General features: G+C 61.7%; 1 protein-coding gene across 1 annotated transcript; it reads left to right on the top strand.

The window, feature by feature from the left end:
• Positions 1 to 2,701: 2,701 nt before the first annotated feature.
• CPLX2 (complexin 2) lies at positions 2,702 to 17,834 on the top strand. Its single transcript, XM_034066997.1, has 5 exons — positions 2,702 to 2,756; positions 7,260 to 7,356; positions 15,486 to 15,593; positions 16,098 to 16,273; positions 16,405 to 17,834. Exons 3-5 carry the CDS (start codon positions 15,563 to 15,565, stop codon positions 16,600 to 16,602), a joined length of 405 nt encoding a protein of 134 aa, XP_033922888.1. The 5' UTR covers positions 2,702 to 2,756; positions 7,260 to 7,356; positions 15,486 to 15,562; the 3' UTR covers positions 16,603 to 17,834.
• Positions 17,835 to 18,855: the final 1,021 nt, after the last annotated feature.

The following is an 18,855-nucleotide window of genomic DNA, read 5'->3' as shown; positions in this document are numbered from 1 at the left end:
TGTGTCCGTTCAGGGCTCCGGGACAAAGCCTGTTCCGTGTCACCACTCAACACAGCTCCTGCATGGTCCTCTCTGGTCCATTCTCTGCCAGGCTCTACAAGCCTGTATTTATACCCACAGGAGGCAGGAGAGCAGGGATGCTCCCTCGTGCATGGCAGGGGTGAGCAGGCAAAACAGGTTTCCCATGGTTGGAGCCTCTCCATACACTTGGCTCCCATGCTAGTGGCATGGAAATAGCCCCAGGGACCCTCTGCCAAAGGACAGGGTGACAGGCACAGCTCCCTTGGTGTCAGAGCCTTGTGGGTTCCCTTCTCAGCCAAGGATGCTCTGTGCACACAGGCTCCTATCAGATCCATGCTCCTGACCCCCATGCCCAGAGCTGGCTTTTCTGGAACCTCATGGGACACCCAGAGTTGGCGCAGGGAGAGGAATGGGGTGAAAATCCAAGATTTCCATCTCTCCAGAGGAGGATGTCCGCAGGGAAGGCAGAACTACACTTCCCAGCGTGCCCTGCCAGCCGCCGGGGGGAAGGCTGAGACCCAGCCACCAGCTCCTCCCTGCTGCTAAATTATTCTCCTTATTATTTATTTGTGGTTTTTCTGCACTTAACTGTCTGCCTCGTCCACTTAATTGGGGATTATTGCCGCTACCTGCCCGGCCGCCAGAGCCCAACTCATTACTGGGCCTTATTTATTAGCAGTGAGGCAGAAGAAACGCACCCTGCAGCTCCTTTCACGCAGGCAGCTGGAGGCGATGGAGGAAAGCGAGCAGGGGCCAGGACACAGTGGGCATGGGCACCGTTTGGCCAGGACCATGTCAAAACCAGCCTCTGTCAGGCATGGAGGCTTCACAGCAGCCTCCTTCAGCACCTGGCAGCAGCCTGGGACACCACAGCTCTTGGCAAAGCATGGAAGGAGCAGCCAGAGCCTGGCTGCTCTTTAAAAGTGCTCCCGAGCTCAGGAGAGGTCATTTGCACAGCACTGTCCTTCTGCTCGCAGCGAGGGACCTGGTCTCCTCAGCACAGTGGTGGCTGAGTGACAGGCACATGGAGGGCGATACCAAGGGCTAATGGAAATCCACCACGGGGAGTCGAAGGGGATGGTGCCCCCCAAGCCAGCAGCACCTCACGGCTCCTCTCCGAACCGCTGCTCCCATTTCCAGACAGAATCCAGGAAGAATGTGGGACAGCAGGAGGGAGCCTGCATATTGAGTGCTTTGATAAATAAAACATGGCGAGAAGGCAATTGGAGCTGCCCACTTGGCTGCAGGCAGCTCTGTCTGCAGCGGCTGCATGGGGGGAATTCACAAGCGGTGCCACCCCGGCCGTCAGGACGCCAGCCCCGACGCTGCTCCTCCGCTCACATCCAAGTTTTGCTGCCTCAGCACTGAGGGGGATTGATTTATTCATCAGCCTCTCCATCCCGCAGCAGCCCTGCAAGGAGTGGTGCAGTGAGCTGCTGTGTGATGTGACGTGTACGGCAGGGAGCAGGGAGGGCTGACCCCAGAGGTGGCTCCCTGCTGACCCACATCCTACCTGCCACGATGCTTGGATGAGGAGGGATTCCCTAGGGTGTGAAATGAGAGCAGCACCTCCCTGGGGGCACACTGCTGAACCCTCCCCAGGCACTAAGTCACAGTGGCCCTGCTCGCCGTTATCAGGGCAGAGAGATAGGACTCCAGTTTTCAGAGGACAAGTGAGATCCCAATGGCCAAACCAACAGCAAAGACAAGTTGCAACATGAGAAGCCAGTCCCAGAAAGCACCAACCCCAGAGCAACCCCAGGGCTTGGCAGGAGCTGTTCTGTGCACCCACAAACCCAGAGGAAACACAGGGAACTGAGAGCTTTGCCTGCCTGCCAGGGAAGAGAGGGCAGCAGCTTGTGGAGAGACGCTGGGCAGGGAGAGAATGAGTCCCAATAGGGTCTCAGGAGCCCTCTTGACCACGCTCTGCACCAAGGATCAGGCCCTGAGCCAGAGTTTTGACCTGTCTGTGAGCCCTGTGGACCCCAGTGGGCTCCCAGCTCATCATCACCCCCATCCTCAGGATGTCCTGCAACAGAGCATGAGCAAAACCTTCTTCAGGTGCAATGGAAGTCTCCGATTTGGGTAACACCACTGGCACACCAAGACCTACAGAGCTGCCCTGTTTAGAGACTCCTCCTCTGCGGGGATTGTCAGTGCCATGGTTGGGGAATCACTGACTCTGGGGGAGAGAAATGCTGGCTCCCAATGGGGAGGATGAGAATGGGAGGGCACTGCTGAATGGCAGCGGCCAGTGGCCACACGGGCTGGTACGGCGGGGTGGGTGCCACAGGTACCGAAGGTGCAACCGCTGGGGCCCAGAGGCATAGCCAGGTACAAGGAGGATGCCTGTGTACGGAGGAGTAATTGCTGGGTGCTGGAGGCAGAGACAGGTAGCGGGAGAAGGATGGTCAGATAGCAGGGGGGCAGAGAGAAGCGGGGCTTCGAGACGGGCGGCCAAGTACCGGGGGAGCGATTATGAGGAACTGAGGGGACCTGCGGGGCAATCGCCGGGTACCGGATGGGAATTGCCGGCTGCAGGGCCGGGGGCTGCCGGTGGGGCGGGCCGGAGGCGGGCACGGAGCCGGCCCCGCCCGGGAGGCCGTGCGGCGGAGGGGGAGCCAGCACCGGGGCCCCCCCCGTACCGCTACCGCTCCCGCCTCCCTTCCGGCGGCGGCTCCTTCCCTGCGCCGGGGGCGGACGGGGCGCACCGGAGCCGCGCCGAGCGCAGCCAGGTGGGTGCGGGGCCGGGCCCGCGGTGCCGCAGAGCCGGGGGGGGGGCCGGGCACCGGGATCGGCCCCGACGAGCCTCCCGGGGCCGCCGGCTTATGTAACGGGGCGGCGGCCGCGGAGATGCGGGATGCGGCATGCGGAGCGGGATGCGGGGAAGGATGCAGGTGCGGGATGCGGGGCTGAGCGGCGCGCCAGGACTGCCCCTCTGCAGGGATCGGGAAGTGGGGGACGCCGATGTGGAGGGAATGGCATTAGAAGGGCTGTCACCCCCGGACTATGCTTTGCAACCCCCTCGTTCCAGCCCGTCCGTGCCTGGCCATCCCCTGCAGAGCAGGGAGAGGAGGGGACCGCCTTCCCCCAAACCCCCTGCCTGAAGCCAGGGAGGCTCCACACAGCCTTCTGCTGTGGGGAGCTCCTGGTACCCACTGGGCTCTTCCCACGCCTCCCCATCACCGGCTTCCTCTTCCATCCTGCTCGCAGCGGCTAAGTCCAGCCACTCGTGGAGCATTCCAGCTGCACAGTGTCCAGTCCCCGGGGCTCCAACCCCCTCTCCCTGCTGCACTGTCCCTACGAGGTCCCTCCCTTAACCCACTCTCCAGCCCTTCTCCCTGCCGTGGCCCCAGCACCGTGGCTGCAGCACATGGGGCAGGTGGCTGCTCTGACCCAGGCCTGGCAGCACGCAGTGGCACTGCCACCCACATGGCACGAGAATGACCGGGCAGCCGCTGCCCGAGGCAGGCAGAGCGGTGAGTCAGAGCAGTAAAGCAAGGCTGGTACCTTTGCTCAGGACAGGGCTGATGGCTCAGGGCTTCTCCGTGCAACCAGACGGGCTCTGTGCACGGTGGCAGCTGCTGCATGAGGTTGGTGAAGGAGCCAGAGTGATTCAAGCCAAGCTGAGGTGCTGGGTTTGGCAAACAGAGGATGAGGAAGCATGGGCCAGGCTCAGGGTGCAGAGAGGTGTCCTCCCTGCCAAACCTGCCCTCGTCCCTCCACAAGGCTGCAGGACCTTGAAGGTTGTCAGGACAAGCTCCAGCGTGGCCAGGGAAAGCAGAGAGCTCAGCCTGTGGCTGGCAGCACCACTCTGGGTGTCCAACCCTGGGGAAACTGGAGAGAGCTCAGCTGAGACAAACTGGCACAGCACAGAAAAATGTCTAAAGTTTTCCTTGGCCATGGGCTGAGTGTTTGTTTCTTTGGTATCCTGAGGTGATAATGTCAGTATTGAAATGACCCCAGCAGACAGAGCTGTGAACACCTGCAGCACTGGAGGATGGCTGCGGTTTGCATCTTGGCTCTTCCCTGCAGCCTGACAGGCCCGGTATTGCTTGCTGGGAGCCGAGGGGATCCCTGTTGGTTTGCCCAGCACAGTTTAAACACTGGAACTGAGACATCCCAGCGGAGGTCAGGCACTGCAGGGAAACCCTGTGGGGAACAGATGGTGACCACTGGCACAGCTCCATCCCCACCACTGGGCCCCACCACATGCTCCCATGGCCCAGAGCTCTAGCAGTCTGGTCTGGTAGTGGTCATGGTCACTGCATCCCAGGCTGCCACCTTTCCCACCAGCACAGAGCCAAAGCCCTTGGGCATCATGTGCTGCCCAGACACGCAGGGCTGGACCCCCCTGCCTGGAGCAGGACCTTCCCAGTGACCAGAGGATCCCTGCTCTCGCCTGCAGCCTCAGCATGTTCCTGCCCAGACCTCCCCATTTGTTCTTATGCCAGCATCATCCTCGAGTTTAAATGATCCTTCTCCCTCCCCGGTGTTTACTCGCCGGGTGTATTTATAGAGAGCAATCAGGCCTGCTCAGCCAGGGTAAACAAGCTGCGCTCCTGCGGGCTGCTCTCGCGTGAGCACTCTCTGCTCACTCATCCCAGGAGCTTTCCCTTCCGCCTCTCCCAGCTCCACAGAGCTTTCCTGGCCATGGAGACCTGGACCATCTGACCCATCCAGCCATGGGCTTCCTGGGCCATGCCTCCAGGCTCCAGTGTCTCACAAGGCCACCCAGTGCCTTGCCAGGAGCCACAGCCATACCAAGATTTGTATCTTAAAACTTGTAAGTACATGTCACCTTTTCTGTGCTGTTCTGCACCACAGGTACCTGCTTCTCCTACAAGCAGCCAGGTAGCAGGTCCACCCCTCCTTAGCTGGTGCCACCAGCTCCTGCTGTAGCACTCACCAGAGGTTTAGCAGCATTTCATATCTCTGCCAAATCCTAGAGCCCAGTGATGCTGTGACCCAGACCTGCCCCGGCCCATGGCAAGATGAATTCTGCATTAAGATTTTTGAGACTGAGGGTCTGCTTTTTGAAGGCAAGGCCGTTTGGGTCAGGTACAGAATCCCAACTGGGAAATGCCTCTGGGGGCTGCCCAGTGCAGCATGGCACCCCAATCCCTTTGCATCCCTGTGTGAGAGCCAGGACAGTGCACTGCCAGTGCTGCATCCAGTTTGCAGATACTCCCCCCAGGCATCATGGCTCTGAGCCTTTCTTCTCACCCCAGTGCTCAGACACGGAGGTGATGGCAACCCCAAGATGTCTAAGGGAGAACATCTCCCTTACGTAGAAGCGCTTTGAGATGTGGCCCAGAGTCTCCCAGCCCCTGCATCCTACTGCTCCCCTTCCCCAGCCCACCCTCCTCCACAGACATTTGCACCAGCTCAGCTAGCAAAGCAGGGTGCCAAGAGCTGGAGATGCCAAAGCAGAGCTGTGGACTTGCTAATGCTCTCATCTCGAACATCAAGTTTTCACTGAATGCTGTGTCTTTTGTCCAGACCTCAGCTGGATAAAAGCATCCCTGCCAGCGCCTGGGGACACAACAGTCCCTGGAGCTGGGGGGTCCTGGCACTGTCACCCTGCTCTGTTCTTCCCTGTCCTCTGCTCTGGCTGCAGTTTGGTTGCCTGGACAGACAGACTGAGCTGTCCAGGTGGGATGCACATTCATGGTAGTGGCAGGCTCTGCCCATTGCAAAGGCAAGGAAAAAAACACTTTGGTCCTGCTAAGATAAAAAATACCCTGCAGGGATCAGAGCAGGACCCCCTGGCCCCTCTGCATCCTCTCAGGTCCCTGTGCAGGGGGTCCCTGTTCCACCTTCTGCAAAGGGTGGGATGGGCAAAGAACGGCTGATGCACACCCCAGGCCGTGGCTGGCGAGGCGAGGGACTGGTCCTGTCCCAGCCCAGCTGTCTGCTTGGCACGGAGCTGCCTGGAATGCAGCCACCCCCCGGCACACATCCCTGCAGCACTCTGCAGACCGTCTTACCCCGCTCCGTAGCCTTCCCACAGACTGAAGGAGGCAGCAGTTGTCCCCAGCAAAGGTCACCTTCATGCTGCTGCTGAGCCCTCCCCAGGCTGAGCTGGTGGCTGCATTTCCCAGGCAACAGTCACCGTTTTGTGGTCTCCTCGGGGGTCCCTCTGCCCCTTCCCTGCAGCCCCCAGACCTCGGGGTCCCTGGGGTGAGCCCTGCCAAACCCAGCGCTGTGCCTGGGGGCTGGGACCAGGCATCCCTGCTCTGTAATGCCTTTATAAGTCAGGCTTCATCCATCCATCCATCCGTCCATCTGTCCATCCCAGTCCCAGCTCCTCCAGTGTCACTGTTTGCCTGTATTTTCCCCACCTCCCCTGGGTCATATATTTATCTCCAATTTGCCAAAGCCTCCCTCCTTCCCTAGGGTGGAGGAAAAGCCTTTGCTCGAAGTCAGGATGAGTTTGAAACTTCCCCAGGAACCTGCTCCTAAAGTCACACAACACAAATCACACTCATGGCACCATCCGTCACAGTGGCACTGGCAGCACTGTGGGGATGAATCACCCCAGAAACTCCAGCATGGTACCCAGGACCCTGTACCTGGGTGTCTGCACAGCCCCTGCCCAGGCCAGCATCCCCTGGAGCACCCCTGCATCCCCCTAAGCATCTCAGGATTCCAGGAAGGGACAAGATCCCAGGGCAGAAGCTTCCTGAGGTCCAGCCGCAGTGGGGAGCCCAGAGCAAGCCCAGCCTTTCTTATGCTGCAAAGTCTGAGCAAAGTCTTTTGTTCGGCGGCTTGTTTTATCTTGCCATTATGTTCCCTGAAGAAGGAATTCATCATCTGCAAGCTGAGGAAGGCAGAGTTAATGTGAAATTTTAAAACCCTCGAATAGTTGAGAGCCCTCTCAATATTTAATGAGAGCACCAAACTCCCGGGTGCCTGCAGAGATGGCCAGGAGCCCTCTGCCAGCAGTGGAGATGGTGTCCGTGATCCAGGAGAGGGCCAAAGAACCTGATGGGCTGCCACCTCCTGCAGACTGCCCCTCTAGGCTCCCACTTGGGTGACAGTGCCTCCTGGCAGCAAGTTGCTCCCATTCTTGGAGGTGGGATGTGGGAAGTGCACAGACACACAGTGGGAGGGTGAGTGCTGCAGGCAGTGGTACACTGTGTCGATCACCCATCGAGTGTTTCTGCTTTGTTCACCCCATCCCATCCTTGGCCCCACCATGGAGCTGATCCTGTCACTGTTGGTGTCTCCTGCAGGCCCTGTCTCCCTGCGATGCTCAGCCGCCCCTGCGAGGTCCTCGTCCCCCTGCATTAGGTGCGGAGCCTGCAGACGCCTGGCACTGCACACACCAAGGTAGGCAGCACTGCCCCGGCTCTTGGGTGGAGTGCACCTGCTCCGTGGGGTGTAGTGCAGCCGGGGGGGGTACAGAGCCAGTTGGGTCCCACAAGGATGGGGAGGTCAATCATGGGCATCCTGGGGAGACCCTGTTGCAGGGCGAGAGGCGTCTGAACCATGAGCTAAGCCCATGGGAGTGTGAAAGAGCTCAGGCTCTGGGGCGGATGCTGGGCACATGGGGCCCGTAGCAGGTGATGGTGACTGTGGGGCTGACACAGGGCCAGGGTTTTTTTCTTTCTCTTTTCTTTGCTTTTGAAAGCCCCCAGATGGGAAAGGTATGAGCCAAACCCCACTGCGAGCAGCCAAGAATGAATTTCCTGGCCAGAGCCCCAGCAGCTCTTGGAACAGCGCCGGGCCCGTCCAGCGTCATGCCGCAGCGGAACCCCCGAGTGCAGGCAGGCAGGGGCAGGTCTCAGCTGGGGTGGGCAGTGAGACCCCAACCCCTCCCCACTGCCCCCCACTGCTGGGGTCTCACCCTTCCAGCACCCCGAGTTAGGGCAGTGTGGGCTCATCCTGCTCCCAGCAAGCTGCAGCCTGGATGGAGCCCAGTCACCCAGATGTCCCCCCCACGCTGCCACAGGGCACCCCACCATGCAGCCATCTGCTGCCATTGAAGGGCAGGGTGTCCCCGGAGCTGTGGCCTTCGGACGGCTCTGTTGCCCGTGGCATGGGGCATATTGGCTCCCAAACCTCCCCTCTCATGTAATGCAATGGATCCTTCTTACCTGGGAAGGCAGATGCTCTCCCAGGGCTGGACCGGGAGTTTGGGTAGAGCACAACCACCGATCACAGTGTCCCCACTCCTCTTCCTCCCAGTCCCCAGCCTCAGCAGTGCAGGGGGTGTTAAAGCACCTCAGGCTCTCTGCTCTCATCTCAGGAGCCCCAGAGAGCTCGCAGGATCTTTGTAAAACCAGCACCTCTATCAGCACAACAGGGAGCAGCACCCAGGGGCTCATTTTTGAGGGTGTCTTGGCTGGAGGGGGGACAGGCAGGGATTGACGCTGCTCTACTATGATCTGGATGCCCAGTCTTGAGCTGACCATGCCCTTGTCATTCATGCCTTTACCCTGCCAGTAAAATGAGGGTGGGTATAACCCCTCCAAGGCTTTCTGCAGGGAATGGGTGCCCAAATCCCATCCTGACACAGGGCCTAGAGGGGAGCTTTGGGCACCTGCTCCCTGCACAGTCCCAACCACCTCCATCACCTGCACAGGCCCTGCAGGGGATCCCAGGGCAGCAGGGATGGAAATGACTGTGTGCACAGCCTGACTCCTTCCCTACAGGCGATGGCTGGGGCAATGGGGAGGGACAGGGAGTCAGTGGAGGGGTTGGGGGGGCTTTTGTGTGCTCCCCAAGAAGTGCCTGGTGTGCTGCACCCAGCTCCGCACCGGTCCCTGCAGAGCTGTGCGGGTGTGCGTGCTTGCTATAAATATTGATGGGGTGGACTCAGCGCAAGGGTGTCTTTATATACAGTGATTGGGATGTAAATGCTGGAAGTACCTGCTGTGTGGGCAGGAGAAAGCGGTGTAGGTAATAGCACCGAGGCTGAATGCACAGTGGCTTTTTTACAGGGAAGTGGGATCTATCCTGTAGAGGTTGGGGAGGTGGGAAGAGCACGGGTGAGTAACCCCTGGGGTCATAAACCTGTTTGGGAAGTCAGCCAGGCCCGCAGCAATCCTAAATCTTCCATGTGAGACTGCGGTGAGCCACCGTGGCTCCCACAGCCCGCTCCCCGCACAGCCACACCAGGATAAACAGCGAGGGGCTGCAGTGCCTCTGTTTAATAATGCATGGCACAGAGGCACCGGACGCTTGCTGAGAGTCAGGAGCTGCAGGGATAAGGAATCACCACTGCAGCACTCAAATGGTGGGCTCCATCCCGGCATCCCCTGGATGTGGACACCTCGGGGCTCTGGGTGGCCCTTAAACGGGGGCTGGGGGAGCAGAGCTCCCCATCACAGGAAACAGAGCAGCAGCAGCAAAGCCGAGGCACTTGGTCATGCAGTAGCTGATATCCCACCACACTGGATGTTTCTTATGTGGAGCCTGGAGCTGGTCCCTGTCCCCTTGGGGACTCTCGCTGGGAGATTCAGCCCCTCTGTCACCCTCTCACACAGATGTAGGTGTAGATGATCTTTTTGGGTAGCTCTGGGAGCATCTCTCCCTCTCAGGCACCCTGCTGGGAACAGCTGGAAGCCAAGGGCTCAGTGTCCTCCTCGCCCCATCCCTCCTCGGCCACAGCCACTGCGGCTCACACACTGGCTGTGGTGCCCAGGATGAGCATGCTGGGCCCTGCAGGCACCAGTTCACAACCAGCTCCTGCAAATGGCCCCTCCGGGGGATGAACACATCCCTCACTGCGCACAGTGCCATGATCCAGCCCCACCAACCATCTGCTGCAGCAGCTCCCTGGCACCCACTGCCCGGCCCACACTGCACCCCACAGCACTGAGATGGGCAGGGATGGGCTGAGGGATCCCCACAGGCAGGAGCAGACAGATGGGTCTATGGGTCTGCAATAGTGGTGGTGATGGGGTTATGGTATTAATGCAGATGGACCTGTGATAGTGATGCAGAAGACCACAAAAAACCACAGCATCAGCCCTAATCCAGACAGCAAAGCCTATAGCCAGGGAGACCCTCAGGGCATGTGGCCAACAGAAGTTATCCCTTGAGGGTGGCTCCAGAGGTGATTTTGGCTCATTTTCTCCATCCCTCTCTTGCAATGCTGCTCCCATGTTGGGCAGAGCATCGTGGCAGAGGCAGGGTCAAGCCATGGCACCAGCCACCTCCCTGCCCACCATCCCCTGGGCTCACGGCTCACTCCTGTGCCAACCCCACAGTAAGACCTGCATTCACACCCATGCCTGTCATGGGGGGATAACAGGGAAACAGGTGCTGTGAGGGCTGTGACTTGCTGCAGGGCAGAGTAGTGGCTCTGGCACCCCAGGGGCTGGACATAGGCAGGTCTGAGCACCTCGTGCTCACCCTGACCACAGCATAACAGTGACCCCAGGTCCCCATCGCAGCAGCAGGAGGGACAGAGTGCTGCCCCTGCAGCCTGTGCTCAGCCGCTGTGCTGGAGGGTCCAGCTCCAGACTGATGCTGTAGCACAGTGCTGCCTGCCCCCCATCCCTGTCCCCACCGGTGCCAGCCCCCAGCGGCCAGGGCTGCTCTTCAGAGGTGCAGCTGCTGCATGTTCTGTGCTGCCTCTTCCCCTTCTCCCCGCTGCTGTTTTTGTTTTGTTTAAGAGGCTGGGTTACGAATTTTAAACAGCCTCCTGAAAAACCCAATTACCTACAGAAGACAACCTGATAAAAGCTGCCTAAGTGGCACTGTGGAAATCGCCTTGTGCAGCAGTGGAGGGAAAACCAACATAATAAAGCCTTTGGAAATGGAGTTAACCACTTTTAATCCCTTGGTGCAATGAGAAGGACCAATAATTATTTTCTGCAGAGATGGGGGGGGGATAACTGAAATAACTGCCCTGTGCTAATGGGTGGCAGCAGGCTGGGCTGGCAGTGCTGCAGGGATGGGTGCAGGTATTTAGGGACCCGCTTCCTCCTGCTATGGAGCTTTGCAAGGGCCTACAGAGGCTGTGACCTTGCAGGGTGCCCATGTGGCTGCAGGGGCTGGGGGTGATGCTTGGGGCAGGCGGGTGGTGGATGCAGTGGGTGATGTGGCAGCCAGCTTTGTGTCTTCTCACCAGGTGGGGAGCAGAGCAAGGTGCTGCTGGGGCCCTGGTACCCCTGATGGGTTGGTCCGTGCCGTGGTGCCCCCATGACTTAGCAGCACTGTGAGCTTCCTCCTCCACCTGCCCACAGCTGCCCCTGATCCCTCCCATTCCACCTCTCCCATCCCTTCCTGCCTCTCCAGGCAGCCACCCTGCAAGTGATGCTGCCCAGGATGATGGCAGGGATCAGCTGTGCCCAATATGTGCCCATGCTGGGCACAAGTGATCTCCTATCACCAGGAGCATCCTCCAAACACCAGCCAGAGCCAGCTCAGCTCTGGGGCTGCAGTGGTCCTTATGTCCCATCCAGGGAGCAGGGATGTTAGCAGGGGTTGCAGGGCAGGAGGATGGAGGTGATGCCCAGGGCTAGTGATGAGCCTTTGGCTGCCCTTCCCGTGGGATCCCAGCCAAGCAGGGCAGACTTGGACACCCGCCAGCCCGTCGGCTGCAGTTGTGTGCCGGCACCAGGGCAGTTTGGCCACAGCTCACATGAGATTCATGCTTCCCACAGGAGCAGGGATGGGGCTGCTTCACCCACCCTGCACCCCACCTGGGGTCCCATGCTTGGGGATAGCATTCCAGGCCACCACATCCCATGGAGGGCAAGCCCAGCTCAGCGCTGCACACCAGCACAAGCGGCCCTGCCAGCTTGTCCACAGCTCATACTGGGAGCAGTTCGTGGGCAAGCTGGGAGCTACTGGGGGAGGATGTGCTTAATGAGCCGAGGCATCTCCAAAGATTGAAAGACTCAAGGACCCATCCCAGGAACAAAAGGAGGCGTTTGTCAGGCGCGGAGAGACGGACGCGTTAATTCCTGCTGGCTGTCACACTTATCTGTAATGAATTTGTGCTCCGCTGTATTATTTTTAATACAATAGGAGCCTTGCCGCCCGCCCACCGCCCGGCTGCTGGGAGCGCTGACGTCAGCGCCCGGAGCAGGGCTGCCGCAGGACGGATGGACAGACGGACGGACAAAGCCTGTCTCGACACCCACCATCCCACCTCGCTGCCCACACACGGGGCACGAGGCCTTTATTCCATGGAGGCGGAGAAAGGAGTTTGTGGTCAATGAAGGAAAGGGAGGAAGGAGGCTGAGGGCTCAGGACTGGTGGAGATGGAGTGTGCCAGGGGGTGTTTTGGGGAGCGGTGAAGGGGTGAGGAAGAGGGACGTGTCCTTGATGTGTTGTCCCCATGCTGAGACCTGTCCACAGCAGTGGACAGCCGTCAGGGCTGGAGCTGTCAGTGCATGCACGTACAGTCGGTGCTGTGTCCCTGTGCAGGATTTGGGCTGGCTCTTGGGTGCTGATTGTGCCCTCCTCTTCCCCAGCAGCAGGATGGCTCTCCACTGCTGCCCCACATGCTGCATCGCTCCCATCCCCCCTGCACCAGCATTGCCAGGTTTTGGGGGGCATCTGCAGCCTGTCCCAGCCCCTGCAGGCTCCCACACACAGAGGTTGGGGTCCCTGAAATGAACCCACACCCAGACAGTCTCCAGCACTCCCCTGGGCTGTAGTTACATGATTCCCCGAAGGGCTGCTCCTCCAGAGCCTCACCATTAAACACCAGCGATCCCTAAAGCCCAGCTCTGAGCACCACTAATCTGATTTGCAAGAGGCTCATCTCATTTCTAATAACTCAGGGCTGGATTAATTAGGAGGCGCCGGCTGCCCCTGTACGTGGTGGCAGGGCTGGTGGTGGGACACGCGCCTGTCCTCGGGGTATCTCCATGCATTAGGATGAGGGTGGGAGGCTCAGGAGAGCCCTGTCCCAAAGGCGGGGAGTGGCTGAAAGAGCCCCTCTCTCTTTGGGCAGGCACAGAGGGCCCGGTCAAGGTGATGCCCCCCGTTTCCTGCCTGAGAACACCCCTACTGAAGGGGGTCCTGAGCTCTCTGGGCATCACAGTTTTGATGCCACTGTGCTCCCCAGCAGCATCCCCTACCTGAGCATCCCCCACCAGCCATAAGACAACCCGGGCAGCACCAAAAATCCAAAGCTGGGGCCTCTGAGCGGTGGCTGCTGCTGGGGGTGAGATGGTTCATCAGGGACTTTCAACTCCCGCAGCCGCCCTGCCCCGCTGCAGAGGGGACGAGGTGCAGGGGAGCAGAGGGGTGCGGGACTGGCAGGGGGCAGCTCCCCGGTGGCTCCGGCTGATGAATGGATTCATGCCTCGTTTCGCCCATTAACTGCCGCGGAGGTGAATCATTAACCCCGCGCAGGACGCGCTCCCCCATCCCTTTCGCATGGAGGGGAGCGGTGCGGGGCTCCGGGGGCCGCGCAGCGTGAACTGAGGGGGGGGTCCCGCCCCCCCTCCCGCACGGGGTCGGGTTGCGCGGTGACGGGGGGTGTCGCCCCGGGCGGGCCCACGCGTGCCGCCGGGGGCGGGCGGGGGCCGGGCCGCGGCGGGGCGGGGCCGGGAGGGCGGAGCGGCGGCAGCGGAGAGCGGCGGCGGAGCCGGTGAGTGCCGGTGCTGAAGGGACAGCGCCGCCGCTGCGGCACCGGGCGGCCCCGGGCGGCGGGCGGGGCCCCGCGCCGCATCCAGCGGGGCGGGAGGGGGGGGAAAGGGGGGGGGGGTCCCCGCGGCACCGCGTCCCCTGCGCGACCCCCTCCCATCCGCGGCTTCCGCCCCCACCCCGCGTCCCCTGCGCCCCCCGGTGCGTGTCCCCCGTCCAGGGTCCGTCCCGCGTCCTCCGTGTGCTTCCGCACCCCCCCCCCCGCTGTGTACCCCCGGGGTCCGCAACCCCTGCGGTGCCGGTGTTCCCCGCATGCTGGGTGTCTCCTACGTCCCGTGTCCCCGCTGTCCCCCCTGCCTCCCGGGGCCCCCCCGTGTTCCCTGCGTCGCTGCAGTCCGTGCTGCCCTGATATCCCGGCTCCTGCCGGTGTCCCCCGCTTCTTCTGTGTGTCCTCCCTCGTTGCCCGTGTCCCTGCACCCCCCGGTGTCCTCCACCGTACCCCGGTGCCGCTGTGCCCCCCTCATGCAGCCCCGGTATTCCAGTGCTCTCGATGTCCCAATGGCCCCCGGGTTTCCTTTGCACCTTCCCTGCAGCCCCGATGCCCCAGCGCCCCCCGGTGTTCTCGCGGCCCCAGTGTCCCCCGACCTCCCCGTGCAGCCCCAGGGATAAGCACGGTACTGCCTGCAGGAGCCCCCGTCCCTGGTGCTGGGAACAACAAACTTCCCTGGTTCCCGGTTTGTGGAGCCCCTCAGCCCACCGCGGGGTCCCGGAGTGGGGGGGACCTTCAAGGCTGCGGCACCCATTGGGACGTGCACACACACACACGCACACACTGCAAACTGCACCCCCAGACTGCAAGCACAGCCCTGCAGCCCCCCCAAGCACAGAGGGCATGCGGGGGACACGGGCACATACCCTCCTAACACCCCCCCCACTGCCTGCAGCCCCCTACACACACACACACACAGAGCATGCAAACAGCCTGCAACACCCCCACATGTACACACAGTCTGCAAACTGGTGTGCACCCCCCCTACAGCCTGCAAACCCACGGCCCGGCACACGCAGCCCCACACACACACACACACTAACACAGCCCACAACCCCCCCACGCAATGTGCAAACACACGCAGGCAGCACAAACACATACCCAGAGCTCAGCCTGTAACCCGTGTGCTCACACTCACCCGCACGAACCCTCACATGCTCATCCGCAGAGCTCGCGAACCCCGAAACTCATGGGTGCACAGGCTCAGAGCTTGCAAACAGGCTGCCAGCCCGCACACCGTGTGGGCACACGCAGCTTGCAGCCCCCCAAGCTTACACACACACATACAAGCATGCACACCCCCTGTGTGCAAACCTGCAAGCACCTCTTGACCAAACGCATGCAAAGCGCCATCCTGCACACACAGTGCCTCGCACACTGTCACCCATCCCCAGCACCCGCAGGGATCACACACACAGGCACAGGCTGCTGACTGCAACCCCTACAGCCCCCAAACACCCTCACAACCTGACAACAGCCTCTTCACCATCCCTCTGCAGAGCACATGCACTGCGATAGACACACACGCACATGCAGCACCCCGTGTCCTGCTCTGCTGCGCTGGCAGCCCCAGGCAGGGTCTGACACCCCATACACCAAAGCTGGGCTTGCAGTGGGTGATGATTCCCCATCTCTCCAGCCCCCAGCAGCACCCCAGGGCTCCTGCTGCCGCACTGAGGGCAGTGCTGAGGTGGAAAGTCCCTCCACAGGTCCCCAAAGCCAGTGGGGATGCAGGGAGAGGGCTGAGGGAGCAGGCAGAGCCAGCAGGCAAATCTGCCCGTGCTGGGGCTGGAGACGCAGAGGGTTATGTCATGCCTGGGCAGGGTCCCAACCATGTCCCTCTCTGCCCATGCAGGTGGCCCAGGTCAGCAAGCCCGGACAGCAGTGGATGAGCGCTGGGCACTGGCCTAGCCGCACACACGCACCGGCACCATGGACTTTGTCATGAAGCAAGCACTGGGCGGTGAGTGGCTGCTGTCCCCTCGTAGGGTCCCTCCTCCAAGAGTGATGCTGGCTCAGCACCCCGGAGAACGGGGGGGGCGGGGGGGGAGGACATAGAGGGGGGACGGAGCCATGGGGAGATCCAGCAGCAGTGAGGAGCTGCCGGTGGAACCCTCAGGACTCCCATTCCCAGCGCCGGCAGTGCCAGGCTGGGAAATCCCAGCTCTCCTGCCGCTAAGTGGGATTCCCCGGTGGGTCCCCTGGGTGCCAGCACCAAAGGAGCTGCTGGCATCTCCCCCAGCTGATGTTGAACTAGGACAGCACAGGCAGCCCATGGCAGTCCCCATCCCCAGAGCCTCCAGGGCCTGTCTGCAGCTGGCTCCAGAGCCGGTGGCCCTGGGAATGTCCCAGGTTGTCCTTGACCAGGGGGGTGGCTCCATGTCCTTCCTGCCTATACAGGGGCTTCTGCAGCCAACACCAGGCTGCAGCCCCCTTGGGGACCAGCCGATGGTCTTGTGCTGTGCAGGGGCCACCAAGGACATGGGGAAGATGCTGGGGGGTGAGGAGGAGAAGGACCCCGATGCGCAGAAGAAGGAGGAGGAGAGGCAGGAGGCCCTGCGCCAGCAGGAGGAGGAGCGGAAAGCCAAGCACGCCCGCATGGAAGCTGAGCGGGAGAAAGTCCGGCAGCAGATCCGCGACAAGGTGGGCACTCACCTCCCCTGCACCCACACCGGGATGGGGCTGGGGGGGGCGGCCTGAGGCGGTGGTGATGGGTACAGGGCAGTGTGGGCAGCACCCACCGCCTGTCCTGCTGAGGGCCTGTGTCCTCACAGTATGGGCTGAAGAAGAAGGAGGAGAAGGAGGCGGAGGAGAAAGCTGCACTGGAGCAGCCGTGCGAGGGAAGCCTGACGCGCCCCAAGAAGGCGATCCCGGCGGGCTGTGGGGATGAGGAGGAGGAGGAAGAGGAGAGCATCCTGGACACCGTCCTCAAGTACCTGCCTGGCCCACTGCAGGATATGTTCAAGAAGTAACAGCACCACCAACCCTGCCATGGGGTGCTGGGGCACAGGCGCACGATCCCCTCCCACCCCTCCATCAGCTCCCTTGACCCGGGGGGGGGAGGGGGTGTTCCCACACTCCCTCTTCATCCCCTCCTGCCCTCTTCCCTGGACCAGACCAAACACCCGCCCTGTCCCGTCCAGGCAGGGCCCCCTCCCCCACGCCAAAGGGGATCGGCCCTGGCTGGACAAGGCGAACTGGGACCAAATGCACTGACGTAACCTCGCGGCAGGCTGGGGGCACTCCAGGCCCTACCAGCCCCCGGGGTGGCTCTCCATGCCCCTAGCCCTGCCCTTCCTGCCCTTCCAGGGGACCCCGGCAGGCCACTGCTCGCCTGCCCTTGTCCCCAGCACTGCCATCCCCCTGCCCCATCCCGCCTTGGGCCATGCCCGAAGCACAAAGCCAGGCGCCCTGCCCGCAGCTCCCCCCATCCCTGGTCCCCAGGCACGGGGATCCCCTGGGGCTGCCCGGTGTGTCCCAGCATCGGGGGGTTGGAGGGGACCCCCCACACCCCTCCCTGCATCTCTGGCCCCATAGTTAAAGCCATATCAGTTAGACTGCAATACTTCAGCACCGGCAGGAGCGGGCATCACGCTCCGCCAACCGTGTACAAAGGCACGTGTGGGGCAGGGACCCCCCCTGCCTCGTCCCCCCCCCAGCCCTGTCCCTGCTGTCCCCACCGCTCGCTCGTCCGTGTCTCGTCCCTGCTGACCCCTGTTCTCGCGTTGGTGTCTCTGTGCCAGGGTGCACCCCGTCACTCCATGCGTCCTCGTGTCCGCTGCCCACACTCCCACCCCCCGAGTCCCCCCCTGTTCCCGGGGCCACCCGCAGCGCTGAGCCGAGAGCCCCCCACTGCGCTGCCGGGGCCCCCCCGCTCTGCCCTCTGCGATAAAGCCAGCGAGGGGCTGAGGGCTGCTGGACCAAGAGAGCCCGGCTGTCCCCAACCCAATGCTGGACACACAGGTCCCCTGGGCCTGGGAAGGGATCCCTGGGCAAGCATCCTGGGTACATCCCAGGATCTGCTGCTTGCACCCCAACAGAGGGATGTGGGGGAACAGCCTCAGCCCAGCCCAGCCCTTGCCGCACCATGCTCTGCTCTCCCCATGCTTCCTCTGCCACAGCCCCCAGTTGCTCACCAGGGCGCTCCCCGGGAGGAGGCGGGCAGCTCGGGGCTCCACAGACATGCTGTGACCATCCTGCTCGAACTAGTCTTTGACAAAATAATATAATAAAAGGATTTGTACATTGCTTCTTTTCAGTCATTGCTCCCCTGAGGTCCTGCAGCAGCTCCCTCTCCCCTTCATTCCCCTGCAGCTGAGACCTGTCAGCTCATCACGTTCGGAGAGGCCACAGGGCCCCAGCAAGGCCATAGATGAAGAGAGAAGCCATATACAGCCCCCAGCTGCCTCTCTACACCCCATCCGCTTTGCAGGCAATTCTCCAGGGTTGGGGACAAGGCAAAAGGGATGGGTGCTGATGGGCCACCACCCCACAGACATGGCAGGGAGCTTGTGCCCCTTCTCCCTGATTCTGGGACTCCCCTCACAGAATGACTGGGGATACCCCCAGGGTACATGGGCTGGTTTTGGTGGGTCACAGCCTTCTGCCCCCCCATGACCAGGGCACAAGGCTACAGGCAGATCCTGGGCAACAGGGCATGCTGTGCCCCCCCAGGACCCCTGGCAGTACCAGGAGGCCTCCATGCAGAGCCAGCCTCAGCTTTGACTGATTTGCCATCATTTACCAGCAAAGAGCTCAGCTGTTACGCAGGCGGCATCACCAGAGTAGTCACCTGGAAAAGCTTCTGTCAGAAAAAAATATGAGGGTAGGAAATGATAGAGATCTTGCAGGCAAGGTCTCCATCGCAGGCAGGCTGCACCCACTCCTCTGCGGTCACTGCCTGTGCACCAGCACAGGGGGAAGACAAGCCCCAAAGAACAGCGGCTCCCTGTCCTGGGGAGCAGGGACAGGGGCACATCACTTATCACCCCCGGCAGGGGCGCAGGGAAGCGCTCTGCCCACAGCTGGTGGCGGTGGCGTGGGGCAGGCAGCACCTTCTGCAGGGGCCTCAGCCCCGCTCCATCCCACGCTGCCCGAGGCACAAGGATACGGAACTGGACAAGCCCCTGTGGCTGCTCCCATCCTGGCCGTGCCGCTGGTGTCGTTTGCCCCCAGCGTGGGGGCGCAGCGCCCTCTGGTGGGCTGAGAGCGCAGGACGGGAGCCA

The sequence above is a fragment of the Melopsittacus undulatus genome, chromosome 10, assembly GCF_012275295.1.
Source record: "Melopsittacus undulatus isolate bMelUnd1 chromosome 10, bMelUnd1.mat.Z, whole genome shotgun sequence".
NCBI lineage: Eukaryota > Metazoa > Chordata > Aves > Psittaciformes > Psittaculidae > Melopsittacus > Melopsittacus undulatus.
Note: the sequence above shows the minus strand (reverse complement) of the source record. Positions and strands in the feature narration are given on the sequence as shown.